General features: G+C 40.8%; 1 protein-coding gene across 1 annotated transcript in view; it reads right to left on the reverse strand.

Moving 5' to 3' along the window:
• LOC138249236 (pannexin-1-like) overlaps window positions 1–13,324 on the reverse strand; it is a 195,078-nt gene that overhangs the window by 41,979 nt on the left and 139,775 nt on the right. Inside the window, exon 3 of the mRNA XM_069203208.1 lies at window positions 11,459–11,679. Within this exon, the coding sequence (XP_069059309.1) occupies window positions 11,459–11,679 (221 nt within the window). The remainder of the gene's footprint in view (window positions 1–11,458; window positions 11,680–13,324) is intronic.

Consider the following 13,324-nt stretch of genomic DNA (forward strand, 5'->3'; position numbering starts at 1 on the left):
CTGATGGCATGGGCAAAGGTGGGTCTACTTAACCCACAATTATACTACCACATACTTACTTTTATTTAACAGAGAAGAGCATGCTCTTGGTGAAATGCAGATAAACCTCAGACATATCTATGATTGGAAGGTTCCGTCTATCGCCTAGTTTTTTTACACAGGATTCAACTACTCTTTGGTGCTGAAGAAGGTACACTACACTTACGATATACTGTAGGGTGCAAATTCAATCTATATCTAGTCTGAACCCTCAGAAAAGGTCTCATGAAGGCTACTACAACTGGAGCAGGAGTGTATTCCAGACATGTAGGGCTCCTTGAAACCAGACAAATATGTGTGCTCCGTTGACCATGAGTTAACAAAGTAGGTGAAAGAAGGTGCACGCTTTGTTGTTACAAATGCAAAGAACTAGTTGAATGCTCATCTATCCTTACCCAAGAAGTATACGGGGTATTAAGAAGGGTTGCCTGGTCAACTATTTCAAGTGTTGCAGAGAGGTCTACAAGGATGTGGAGGACAACTCGTTTTTGTCTAGAATGTAAAGTGCCATCAAAAACCTTAAAGCTGGTATTGTGCATGCAGCCAACCGGAAGCCTAACTGATGCTTACAAATATTTCTATTCTTGGCATCTTTAATGAGGAAGGATATTGGATGCTTGTCTTAAGATTTCAAAGGGGTTTTAGAGCGGTTGCTTACTTCTCCTATTTCGTGTTGCTGGTCAGTTGTTTTTATGGTACACAGGATGTTTCTTTGCATCACTCTTTCATTTGTAGATGTAGAGGTTTTACTTCCAAGCTTAGGGCTGATTAAAAACTACATACAAACAGAATATTTTAACTTCTTTCACTTCAAGGGAGGTGGAGCTAGCTAATGTTTGTTCACTATTTAGGGACTAAAACATGAGTGTTCCTTTCTACTAACAGCTGTCAGCTCTGTTTGTGTCAATGTTTAAGCTTCTGATCCTTAGTTTATTGCCCATGTTCACCTGTGGTTTTAACAATTGTGATGCAAATTGTGAGGTTCCATGATCCTTATGTGGACCCCTAAATGTTTTGCTTGTATGAACCACACCATTGGGCTCCTTTTTGAGGCTTGAGATGTGTATACTTGATTTGCTCCTAATGTGCTCCCATAAAATGGTGCAGTTCTTGTATTATGTACAAATTTGTAGGATTATCCAAAATAGCCATATTAATGCAATGAAAATGAATATTATATGTAGGAAGTTGGGTGGGGGTTAAACCCACCTCCAGCAGGAACCACATTTCTTGTTAGGCTGAAACACAAGCAAACCCCAAATTAACTTGTGCCTAACTGTCTGGTAACTTGGTACAAAAGCTGTCAGGCTTAACCTATGGGAAATATGTAAAGTTTTTATGCAGCACGCAAACAGTAATGAAGTGATAACATAACACAAGAAAAATCCCATATCAATTTAGAAAAATTAGAGTTAAATGTAATTAACTATTTTTACATTAAAACAACAAAAATACAATCAGTAGACACGCAGATATGCAATTGTAAAGATTTAAATTAAAAATATAGTTCTTAAAAGTACAAAGTACAAACTGTGAGGGACCAGGACAAAGTCACAAGATCAGGCAGGCCACAATGCAGCACGGGACGGATCCGGGGCCCAAATTACAGCCTCCTGAACAAAGGACCTTAAATCCTGTTTGAGGAGCATTGCAATATCCTGTTATTAGGGACCCGTAATGCAGCAGCGGTTCTGAAGAAGCTGCAGGCTTGTTACACCTCACAGTCTTAGAGTGGTGTTCTCCCAAACTTTTTGCCTACTTGCCTCATTTTTGGTGATATGTTTTTGTTGGCCATTGGACTCTGGGCACGTTACACTGCCAACCAGTGCTTAAGTGCACATGCTCACTCCCCTAAACTATGGTAACATTGGTGTATCCATAATTGGCATATTCAATTTATTTGTAAGTCCCTAGTAAAGTGCACTATATGTCTTCAGGACCTGTAAATTAAATGTTACTAATTAAAATGCTACTGGCTCACCAGGCTGATGGGCCTTCTTGAGCCAGATGGGAGGGAGGAGCTGACACTTGCATCTGAATAGAGCCATGCGCCTGTCCCCACACAGAGTGCTTCATAACCCCATGTAGTATGTGGAGTCAGGGCAGGGAAAGGAGGACCTGTGTGCACTTCAAAGCCCCTCTTTGAAGTCACCCCTACTTTAAAGGCACCACCGGGTATAGGAAGGTAAGGTTTATTGTGCCATTGCCAGGTCAAAATGACAGTTTAAAACTGCACAGAGAAAGGCCAGAAATGCAGACCTGAGATCTGTTTAAAAAGGCTACTTAATTGGGTGTCATAATAAGTGCTGCAGGCCCACTAGTAGAATTTAATTTACAAGTCCTGGGTATATGGAATACCACTTTACTAGGGACATATAAGTAAATTAAACGTGCCAATTGAGTGTAAGCTAATACTACTCTGTTTAAAGGAGAGAGAACAAACACTTTAGCTCTAGTTAGCAGTGGTAAAGGACACAGAGGCGGTCATTCTGACCCTGGCGGTCAAAGACCGCCAGGGCGGAGGACCGCGGGAGCACCGCCGACAGGCCGGCGGTGCTCCAATGGGGATTCCGACCGCGGCGGTAAAGCCGCGGTCGGACCGGCAACACTGGCGGTCTCCCGCCAGTGTACCGCCGCCCCATTGAATCCTCCAAGGCGGCGCAGCTTGCTGCGCCGCCGAGGGGATTCCGACCCCCCCTACCGCCATCCAGATCCCGGCGGTCCGACCGCCGGGAACCGGATGGCGGTAGGGGGGGTCGCGGGGCCCCTGGGGGCCCCTGCAGTGCCCATGCCACTGGCATGGGCATTGCAGGGGCCCCCGTAAGAGGGCCCCTAAATGTATTTCACTGTCTGCTACGCAGACAGTGAAATACGCGACGGGTGCAACTGCACCCGTCGCACAGCTTCCACTCCGCCGGCTCGATTCCGAGCCGGCTTCATCGTGGAAGCCTCTTTCCCGCTGGGCTGGCGGGCGGCCTGAAGGCGACCGCCCGCCAGCCCAGCGGGAAAGTCAGAATTACCGCCGCGGTCTTTCGACCGCGGAACGGTAACCTGACGGCGGGACTTTGGCGGGCGGCCTCCGCCGCCCGCCAAGGTCAGAATGAGGGCCAGAGTTCTAAAAGTCAGCAAAAACGGGTTCAGAACACAGGAGGATGAAGTCAAATGTTTGGGTATGACCCTGCAGAAGAGCTATGTCCAACACTATATAGTAACTAATGTAAATTTACATAGACCCTAACACCATTTACAATTGCACAGGATTTTTTTTTTTATTGTGTAGGCTACTATAAATCTTTGCCATACACTGGCATACATCCACATATCTAGAGATTATGGTCTGATTACGACTTCGGCAGAGGGAATTACTCCGTCCCAAATGTGGCAGATATCCCGCCGGCCGAATTACGAGTCCATTATATATCCAACGGAACTCGTAATACCACGGGCGGGATATCCATCACATTTGGGATGGAGTAATCCCCTCCGCCGAAGTAGTAATCAGGCCCTTAATGTATTTAGCCCAGAGAGAGGGCAAATCTGGAAATGCTAGTGTGGTGTGTTATACTTTTTCTATATTGTGATTATTTCCTAGGTTTATCACAGGATTTGTCCTTCTTTATCTGTGTTGTGTTTCTCTTAGTTATATGTTTTTCTTAGTTGGTTTCTCCCACTGCTCTCCCTACATTCCCTTGTTCTCTTAGACTCTCCGGAATGTAGAATGTGGGAGTCTTGGAAGGACCTGGGAGTGGAGTAGATGCTCTGTATCTTTGTGGTGGATGAAGTTTCCTTTTTATGGATCAAACTGGAAATAAACCTGCATCAAATCTCAATCCTGCTGTATCTACTTGAATTCCTGCTTTGGATGGTTCTCCAATACCACATTTTTGGTGACGAGGATGGGATTCCCTGATCCTCAAGACCTCTGAGACTTATCTCTTGGAAACTTCAACACCTGTATTTGTTCAGTCCCTAGCGTTTAAGAAAAAACAAAAGGTGCTGTAATATCTTGTTTTATGTGGCTCATATCCTTTCCCATCTGTTTCCTTGAGCCACACCGTTACCCGTCTGGTGTTTGTTTAAAATGTTCAGAGACGCGTGCAGCAACCACCTCCTTTTACTCGTGCCTATTCATGTTCTCTGGAGACGCGCGCTCTGCCTCACGCCGTGTCTGACTACTGTTGCCACAACAACGTGTACGCGTGTCTTCACTCTCCAGCCGTGCTCGCTGCTTCTAGTTTTGCCTGACTACTGTTGCCACAACAACTTGTACGCGCGTCTTCTCCGTTCTGCCGTGCGCTCAGCTTCGAGCTTTGCCTGACTACTGTAGCCACAACAACTGCTACATTTCCGACCGCAAAGAGGTGTTCAAGCTTTTAGTCAACCTTTGGAGACGCGCATTTTCTCAGCCTGCCTACGCATTATCACATGTATTTCTCTGCAGTCCTGAATGCTGTACGCGCTCAAGAAGCAGTTTTCTGTGAACCATAAACAAAATAATAGAGTTAACAAAAGAGGCCAGTCATATATTGACTTTCAATACACTACCCTTGTGTAACCTTTATTGTTTTAATATTTTTGAAACAATGTCGGCCTGCTCTATGCTTGTCACTGTTGCTGTTTAATATTCCCTGGATATATATTTTTTTTTTTACGTAGCATTTCAGATTTATGTGTTACAATTTCTCTGTAATAAGAAAATATAATGCAGAATATTACACCTCCACCATTTTTTCTTGCTCTTCCTGGAGAACCTCCGATACCGTGGCAAAAATAAAAAAAGGTTTTCCTGACTTACATGCGCGTCTGTGGCAGCAATTTGTCATCTGAAAGAAAGACTCCTGTTTTACAACATTGCTTTGGTGCGGAAGGTCAGGAAATCTTGGAAATTCTACCTGCGATGACAACGTCAGATGGTGCTGAAGGTGACAACTCACTGAATGAATTTGAATCTACTTTACTTAGACTGGACAAGCACTTTCTACCTAAAGTTTCAATCATTTTACAACGCTACTACTTTGGGAAACGCAAGCAGATTGATGATGAATCTATTGAGGACTTTGTGACAGCATTACGCAAACTAGCTTCATCATGTAATTTCGGAGAGAATCTAGAAGAGCGCATTAGAGACCAATTCATGCTTGAATGCAAATGCGACAAAGTAAGAGAAGCGTTATGGGCTAAGAATGACCCAACATTGGATGAAGTGTTAATTATTGCTAAGCATGTTGAACACTCAATGGCTTGTATTGAAAATTTGAGGAAATCGAGAAATGTTTCTATGGATGTCCAGGTTCTAGATACCAAAACTAAAAACAAATCTCAAGCAAACATTAGAGCAAGACTGACGTGTTTTAGATGTGGTTCTACAACTCATCTTGCTAATAGTAACGACTGTCCTGCAATTCACGCCGCTTGTAACAAATGTTCCAAGAAAGGACATTTTGCTAAATATTGTAAATCATTAACTATGTCTAAAGTCAAAGTTCAGGAAGCTGAATGTAATGACGATCGTGATTTTGTTCTTCAGATTAATAATGATGTTAATTGTGTCGCTAACATTAGTTGTCAGTATCCTTCGGACATTGTGGCGGTCAACGGAACATCTATATCCATGATGATGGATTCGGGCGAGAAACTTTCTCTAGTCTCAGTTTCAGATTTTACTAAGCAGTTTAAGGGGAAAGTTTCTCTATTGGATCCTGACATCATCCCTTACAGTTATGGTGGCAAACCTATTGAGCTGAAAGGCTACTTTGAAGCCACCATAACTTTCAGAGGGAACATAATTACTGGGAAATATATGTTCCAGTGGTTGGCGACACAATTCTAAGTTGGCCACATCAGAAAATGCTGGGCATTATATTGAATCCCAATTCTATTCCTCAGGTGTTGGTTCAGAATGTGTGCAGCATCAAAGACAACATCATGGGTGAATTTCCTGACGTATTTACCTCTAAAGTTGGGTGCATTACAGGATACAAACATCGTGTTTGTCTTAAGGAGGGTGTCAAACTAGTAGTGTGCAAGGTCAGGAAAATTCCTTTCACTTTGCAGGACAAAGTAAAGTCTGAATTGCAAAGGTTACAATCTGAAGGAATAATTGAAGAAGTCGAGACTGCACAATGGATTGCTCCCATTGTAGTTGCTGTGAAAAAATCAGGTGATATTAGACTTTGCGTGGACCTTAGACATCTCAACAAAGCTGTGATTGAAGACAAATTTCCATTACCCAGCATCAATGAAATGGTCAGTCTTTTAGGAGATGCTAAGTATTTCACAACATTAGATTTGAGTTCAGCCTACCACCAGGTTCAATTGTGTGAAGAATCCAAATTGCTGACATCGTTCATCACTCCCTTTGGTGTGTTTAAGTTTAATAGGATGCCATTTGGGTTGTGCTCTGCTGCTTCTGTGTTCCAAAGACTAATGTACCATATTCTTGGTAAGACTAATGGCGTTAGTTTTTTTCAAGATGATGTTCTCATTTTTTCTAACACTCTTGAACAACATCTTTCTAAGGTTAGGGAAGTCTTGAAAATTTTCCGTAGTAAGGGAATCACACGAAAGGGAGAGAAATGCAAGCTCGCATGTTCAGATATCACTCATTTAGGCCATGTAATTTCTGCTGAAGGTGTACAACCAAAGGAAGATCTAGTTAAAACTGTTGTTAACTTAGCTGATCCTGTAAAAAGAGAAGACGTGCAAGTGTTCTTAGGCATGGCGGAGTTCTATTCTAAATACGTTACCAATTTTGCCAGTAGGTCTTGCTGCATTAGAGAGCTACTGAAGAAGGGTGTTGAATTTGTATGGTCAGAAGAGTGCAGGAAAGAATTTGAGGATTTAAAGAATGCGCTATCATCTGCTTAATGCCTCAGCAGCTTTCGTCCAGGGTTTTCATGTTGTGTCATAACGGATGCCTCAGATAAGGGTTTAGGAAGTGTTCTTAAGCAAAGGTATGATGGTAAGGATGTCACGATTGCATTTGCTTCCAGAGCGTTGAGGGGAGCGGAGTCCAGGTATTCCACCATTGAAAAAGAGGCACTGGCTATTTACTGGGCTATAAAGAAATTTAAACAATTCCTTTGGGGATCTCAGTTTGTTGTGCAAACCGATCCTAAGCCTCTACAAGAAGTTTTTGATAAGAAGTGGCTAGATTGTATTTCCTCACGTATTTGCAAGTGGATTGTTGTTCTCCAAGACTTCCAATTTTCTGTCAGATATGTCCCAGGGTGTGAGAACCGTACAGCTGACTGTTTGTCAAGACTAAGGTCACTTGGTTGGGACCAAGATACAGATTGTAGTACATCGTGGGTTGATGAGAATGTTAAAGTGTACACCTTGACTGATGGTTGTATCACAGAAGATGAGTGGTTAATGGAGTTTAGTAATGATCATAGTTTAAGACGGGTGAAGGATTTGATTGAATCTAATCGCATTTCAGCTGATTGTGACAAGGAGAATGTGTATAAAAAGTTTGGAATGAGCTTTCTGTCGAGAATGGTTTGGTCTTTAGGAGTGGGAGACTAGTGCCTCCTTTTGGTTTACGAGAAAGGTTGTTACATCTAGCACATTTGGGTCACCATGGAATTTTCAAGACAAAGGAACGCTTGAGAGAATTTTATTGGTGGCAGAGATTGGATTTAGCGTTAGAGAGAGCTGTTCGCGACTGTGTGGAATGCAAATTTGCAGATAAAACGCTTAAGTGTAGGTCTCGTCCATTGGAAATTAGGAAAATTCCTAAAGAAGTGTGGGAGGATGTTGCGATAGACATTATGGGACCTGTGGTCTGTGGTTCTGCTTCTAAGTATATTGTAGTTGTAATGGACATGTTGTCTCGCTGGCCATAAATTCTGATTACCTCTGACATAACATCTCAGTCAATAACAAATTTTCTTGCAGGGGTATTTTCTAGGGAAGGATACCCCAAGTGCATTGTAACAGACAATGGAGTTCAATTTACCTCTAAACACATGTGTGAGTTTTTAGCGTCCAGAGGCATATTACATAAGAAAAGTGCTCTATACCATTCTGAAACCAATGGTATGGTTGAGCGCTTTAACAGGACATTAAAGGAAACCATTTAAGTGGCAAAATTGACAGGGCATGGTTGGATAGAAGCTGTCAAATCTAAAGTTGAGAGTTATAGATACACACCACATACCAGTACTGGTCAGTCCCCATTTGTATTGTTCAAGAAAAGAGTGCCCAACACCAATATAAGTCCCTCCTGGGTCAATAAGTATATTGGAAAAGAGTTGAAACACAAACAAATTAAAGAACTAGCTGTAGCCAAAGAGAAGACTTTGCAGGAGAAGAGGAAGTTGACACATGACCTTCGTAAAGCAGTCAAACCTCTTGTTGTTGCAGTTGGTGACTCTGTCAAGATTAAGCTACCGAAAAGAAATCGCACAAGTCTCTCTCACTACAGTAAAATCTTTAAAGGTATCAAGGTGTTTAAAGGGGCTATCAAAGTGGACGATGGGCGCATTTGGAATTTGAATAGAGTTGTCAAAGTGTAAAAAAAAAAAACAAAAAAAAAAAACCTTCTCTTTTCCTTTATAATTTAGGGGGGAAGATAGTGTGGTGTGTTATACTTTTTCTGTATTGTGATTATTTCCTAGGTTTATCACAGGATTTGTCCTTCTTTATCTGTATTGTGTTTCTCTTAGTTATATGTTTTTCTTAGTTGGTTTCTCCCACTACTCTCCCTACGTTCCCTTGTTCTCTTAGACTCTCCGGAATGTAGAATGTGGGAGTCTTGGAAGGACCTGGGAGTGTAGTGGATGCTCTGTATCTTTGTGGTTGATGAAGTTTCCTTTTTATGGATCAAACTGGAAATAAACCTGCATCAAATCTCAATCCTGCTGTATCTACTTGAATCCCTGCTTTGGATGGTCCTCCAATACCACAGCTAGTTTGGACAATACATTTATTCAGATAAGGAAAACAAGCAAACTCAAAATGTACGGGTTGTGTGCTATAACTGTGATACACATTTGGAAAAAGCAGTGTAACAGAAGACTTTTAAAGAAATGGGGTTACCAATCACCAAGGAATCAATGATACTTCAAAAAAACTCAAAATGCAGGAATAAACATATTACACTCTTGGTGATCATCTACCCTCTTTACCTGGAGTGCTTGCATACTAGAACACTGTAGAAATTGTTTCTTCTTTGCTGGAGAAATCACAAGAAACACATTTGGGACTAGATCTTTATGTTAAGATATTACTTCATGCATTTTCCAGTGGATCTTGGATGTTCAGAGATCATGGAAATATAAACTGCAAGCAATGCACACTGGGGACCTGATATAGTGGTGTGTATTAATGGGAAGTCCTTCAATTTCTGAAGAATCCACCAAATTAATTTCTCGTGCCATTCCTCTACCTTATAGGATGCTAGAAGAAATTTACCAGACACGTCCCTAGAGGGATATATATATTTGCTCCAGAAACTGGAAGATTTTCTGGTAGCAACCAAACCTGAATCAGGCTGTAAATCTCTTATACCAATGATTTTCAACTCGCCAGTTAAGAGTCTTCAGACACGATTATGTGTTCTATATGATATTGTTAACTAGTAAAAAGTGACTTCTATAAATGCTTCTGAGTAATTTACATCATTTGTTTTAAAAGAGGTCTGTTTGCCATCCACACACTCATATATATTTTCATGGCCCTTTTTATGTCTGTCTAAAGAAAGCTTTAATGGTCTTCTGCAAGAGATCATGTCATCAATTCTCAAAATAAAAAGTATGGATAGAGAGTGGGTTTTTTGTCAGCCCCTTGAACTGAGCTGTCTGCCAAACAGGACATTTCACAGGTGTTGACATTTTCCCCGTTGAGTATTCGGTAACGGAGCACACAGTATTTCTTGCATCCGTTACAGGGCTTAATCAAACAGTACCACTCCTCCCTCTCCTTGGCCTCCTTTCCTTGAGGGGCACCCAGCTTTAGTTATACGATATGGCTTCTAAAGACACCAAAGAGTTGTTCCCCAAATGGCAGCCTGAGAAGCAGCCTATGTCTAGCTCCTACCACTACAACTGGCCAGCATTATCAACGTGCCCAGAGCTTCCATGCTACTCTTCTTGGTCTACTGGTAACATGGAGTTCTGAAAGCCGCAGGGCACACCTGGCTGTTCCCCTGCTGTTTATACATTTAGCAGTCAACAGATTAAGGGGAGAGTGTAACAGTCTTCCGGGTCGAGCCAAAGCCTACTCTATGTATTATTTAAATCACAGATGACAACCTGTATTACAAACTGCATTTTTAGACCAGACCTAAAACAGCAAGAGGATATACAGCAGCAGATGGCCCATAAACTGAAAAAAATGAATGCAGAGCACTAGGCTTAGGATAGTGGACAGATAACAATGGAAAGACAGAAAATATATTATGCGTAGACAGAGGATATAGATTACAAAACCTGGAAATATGTAATCCTACCAAATACAAAGTTCAAATGAAAAGTGAGGGACCGTTAGGAAAGCAAACAAAAAAATATAACAAAAGGACATAATGCTAAATGAGAACTCATTCAGTGATAATCAGTGATAAATTAGCTCTTGTCAGTGTTATTGTTAGAGAAGTACCAGATTACATCACAGAGCAATACAGGCCAAAAAGTCCAAAAGCACAATTTCCTTGTAGCAAACAACAAAACTGCCATTCAGGTTCACAGATCCATTCTTTATTAAAATTATTCACCCTCTGCAAACATGTGTTTCGTCATTTTTGGCATACAGCCCCTAAGACTTCATCAGGAAATCAAATCTAGCGCATGATCGTAATCAACCCTTTCAGTTATCTAAAGAAATCTCTCTATAAGTATCTATATTTATTCACAGATTTATACAAATTGTCCAAGTAAGTAAAGTAAAACATGACGTGTTTGTCCACGCCCTCGTTGGCCTAGTTCTAAATAATCCAGTACTTTGTCAGTGCCTCAAGCAGTGTGTACACTGCGCTGCAATGCTGCATGAGACATAGATAAAGGCATTGAGATTTGCTATAACCCCAGGGTTTGTAGAGGATGTAGGGTGGGCATCCTCCCTTTGAGCAACGTGATTAATATTAGAGTGAAAAACAGCGTGAAATATTGGGACTTCAATTTTCACCCCCGATTTAGCTACATATGTTATTTCTCTACTGCACAGGAGAACTAAAACCAGTGTGTGCAATTATTAAGAGGGTTTTTCAAACATGAAAAGCACCTTTACTTTTGTAAAATATTTACATTAAAATAAATAAAAGTAAACAAAAACAGAGAATAACACATGATATACGTCAAAATAATTAATTTGAAATGCCAGTGGACAACAAGGAGTGTGTTACTTTAAAATGAGGTATTTAAAAACATAAAGCAATATGTAATTTGAATCTCAAAAAGAAGTTAAAAGTGTAAAATTGTACCTCTGAGCAAGTTTCTCGATTACAGGAGAGATGGTGGTACTGTCACTCTTATCACCTCCTCGGAGAGTGTTGGCAGCTTCCATAGCCCTGTTGTAGGCCTTGTCCAGCTCTTCCATAACGAATTTCAAGTCCGCGGAAAGATGTGGAGCGGCGGCAAAGCGCCAGATCAGAGATGGGACGTACAAGAGGATTGCCACAAAGAAAAGAATGTATGGAAAGAACTGTATGGAGGAAGAAGCAAGAGCTTATCACATAAGGCAGGCTATAGAGAGAAGTAAAATTCAACTATTTTACCAAGGGTACTTATTTGTAAGTTTGATGTCTACTTGCATCCTACTGTATCCTACTCCTGTAATCCTGGTCCTAAAGTCCTCCTCAGCTTACCTACAGGACATGACATGGACTTTAAAGACTGCAGGGAAACTCACGTTATGACACTGAAAATGAGGTGTAGGAATTCCCCACCCTGTCCCCAGCTCGTAAGGCCTTTACTACATAAGCTCCATTGTCCCACTACATTAATGACCTACTAGAAGGAAGCTGAAAGAATGAGAGTACAAGAGTTACTACTATGAGCATTTTAGTCTTACTTTCAGCACTCTAGCTCTCTCTTCCAAATTATCTAAAGTTTTCTAAGGCTGAAAGCACTGTAGCTAATAGGTACAAAAGAGGTCTTTCCAGAAATGCTTTTAAGTATGACCTGACCAATCTGGACAATCGAAGTGGAGCTAGCAGCCCCCACAAAATGTTTAAAGAAGTCCCAAGACAGACCCTGGGAGAGTGCTGTGCAGATCACTTAGATAGGGTTTTGTCTCCGGAGTCATCTAAGCTGTCTTTTTTCTAAGACTGTATGGATTCCCTTCTCGTTGCAGAGGTAAGATTCCCCTTCTCTATAGGTTCGAGGTGGAGGCTCTCAATTCACGCCAAAGCAGTTTCTCCAATTATTCTGATATATTTTGTGAGGTTCATCCTCAGCAGCATAGACTAGGCTTCTCTTCTAGGATACATACTGTTTATGGAACTTGTATGACAAGGCACACTATCTTCCTTGAAAAGATAACATACTCTTCACTTTTTATGAATGGCTTATATTTTCAAATTATCTAAAATCTTTGGAATAATATTCAACCCTTATTTGCAAGTTTGGTTAAATGCAGGTAAAAATGTCAAACACAATCAGTCTTGTTTAATGAGCAACTGTTTGCTATATTTATTTTGCTTTTTTCCTGAATCTTTTTAATATTTTCGTAAGAACATCCAATAAGATTTGTTTAACTGTGCCATGAAGTGCATTAAATTCACGCTTCATACCATTATCCTCTTCATTGGCCATTCTTTCTCACATTGTAAACTCTAATTATTAATTTATAGCTATTGTACTCATGTCCATACTCCTGATATTCTTTTGCTAATTTCATATATTTTATGATATGATCTCTGTGATTTTTTTCAAATTAACCCATCGTTTGCACCTCTTTCTTTAATAATACATGGCAGAACTCTTTCGAGGCTTATCTTATCTTTAGATTGTTCGCTCTGACCATTATGAAATTAGCACTTGTTTCAGTAGTTCAGTGTACGTCTTAGTTCTTAAAAGGTTTCATGTCTAAATATGTTCCCTTCAATCTCAGTGGTACAGACTACTGTTCGGTGAGATTGGTAATCAACATAAACATTTCTTCTGTGAATACACAACAGTGATTACACTTGACATCTACTCATGTCTAAATGAACTTGAAAAAAAACAATCACAAAACTAAGATGTGTATGGCTCTTTGCTAACGCACAAGAATGAATGCTCCTTTTTACATTATTTTCAGAACTTGCTAAAACAAAATTGCATTGCTATTGCTGTTTTAGAGAAAC

This window comes from Pleurodeles waltl, chromosome 8 (genome assembly GCF_031143425.1).
Source record: "Pleurodeles waltl isolate 20211129_DDA chromosome 8, aPleWal1.hap1.20221129, whole genome shotgun sequence".
NCBI classification, from domain to species: Eukaryota; Metazoa; Chordata; class Amphibia; order Caudata; family Salamandridae; genus Pleurodeles; species Pleurodeles waltl.